General features: G+C 55.9%; 1 protein-coding gene across 1 annotated transcript in view; it reads right to left on the bottom strand.

The window, feature by feature from the left end:
- The window catches only part of ATP9B (ATPase, class II, type 9B), a 244,986-nt gene that overhangs the window by 35,444 nt on the left and 208,390 nt on the right, over window positions 1–1,152 (bottom strand). The window contains exon 19 of the mRNA XM_012657822.1: window positions 597–767. Within this exon, the coding sequence (XP_012513276.1) occupies window positions 597–767 (171 nt within the window). The remainder of the gene's footprint in view (window positions 1–596; window positions 768–1,152) is intronic.

The raw sequence follows: 1,152 nt of genomic DNA on the forward strand, positions 1-1,152 counted from the left end.
TATAATTAAGAAATAGAGTGAAGTTTATTAAAAACTACAATAAAATGAACAGGTCATCTGCTTCTAATTAATCACATTTCTTCATTTTTTGGCTGTACAATACAATCAGGCTTAGGTAATTAAAACATTCTGAATATGAATTGCTCTGTCATAATTTTTAATTCCTATCTGAACAATTCCTCTGAATCAGATACGGCCTCTGACACCTGCTGCTGCTACCGGGGACTGGTACCAAGTCCTTCCAGTCTCTATGCCTGTCCGGATTCCTGGAGAGCAAGGAACGGACACCTACTTTCTGTGTACGTCACGTCACCACCACACGTCCTGCTGGGGGCGCATCTCTGCCAGGAAAGGGCGCGTGGCAGGTCTGTGCGCTGGCGGGGAAGGGGCAGGGCTCCGAGGGAGCGGAGGGCGCAGAGAGGAAAGTCTGTGGCAGCACACGGGCTCCCCCATCCCGAGGACACAGGACAGGGCAGCTCGGTCCCCAGGCTGTCTCGTGTCCAGTAGCCACCGAGCGTCACAGACCACACTGCCCAGGACCGAGCACTCTTGGCTTAGCGGGAAGTGCCTGCGTGTTGGCAGCGAGCGCCCCGTACCTTGATCCCTGCGTTCCGCAGCATCTCCAGCGTGGGCCTCACGTCCGCCTGCAGCTGGTCCTCCACCCCCGTGAGGCACAGCAGCTCCATCTCCCTCTCCAGGCTCTCGACCACCGCGGCCACCTTGAGGGTCCTGTCGTGGAGACTCAGCTTGGCCTGACTGTATCGGCTCTGCGGACAGAGAGATGGCCGTGTGTACACGCGTGTGCGCTCCACACAGATGGATTGTGTCGGCTCTGCGGGCAGAGACGCCCATGTGTGCACACGTGTGTGTATGTGTGCACTATGTGTGCGCTCCACACAGATGGACTGTGTCGGCTCTGCGGACAGAGACGCCCGTATGCACACATGTGAGTTTGTAAGTGCACTCTGTGTGTGTGTACTCCACACAGATGAACTGTGTCAGCTCTGCGGACAGAGATGCCCGTGTGCACACGTGTGTGCGTGTATGTGTGCACTCTCTATGTGTGCGCTCCACACAGATGGACTGTGTCGGCTCTGCGGACAGAGAGATGCTCGTGTGTACACGCGTGTGCACTCCACACAGATGGACTGT

This window comes from Propithecus coquereli, unplaced genomic scaffold (assembly GCF_000956105.1).
Source record: "Propithecus coquereli isolate 6110/MARCELLA unplaced genomic scaffold, Pcoq_1.0 Scaffold560, whole genome shotgun sequence".
Taxonomy (NCBI): Eukaryota; Metazoa; Chordata; class Mammalia; order Primates; family Indriidae; genus Propithecus; species Propithecus coquereli.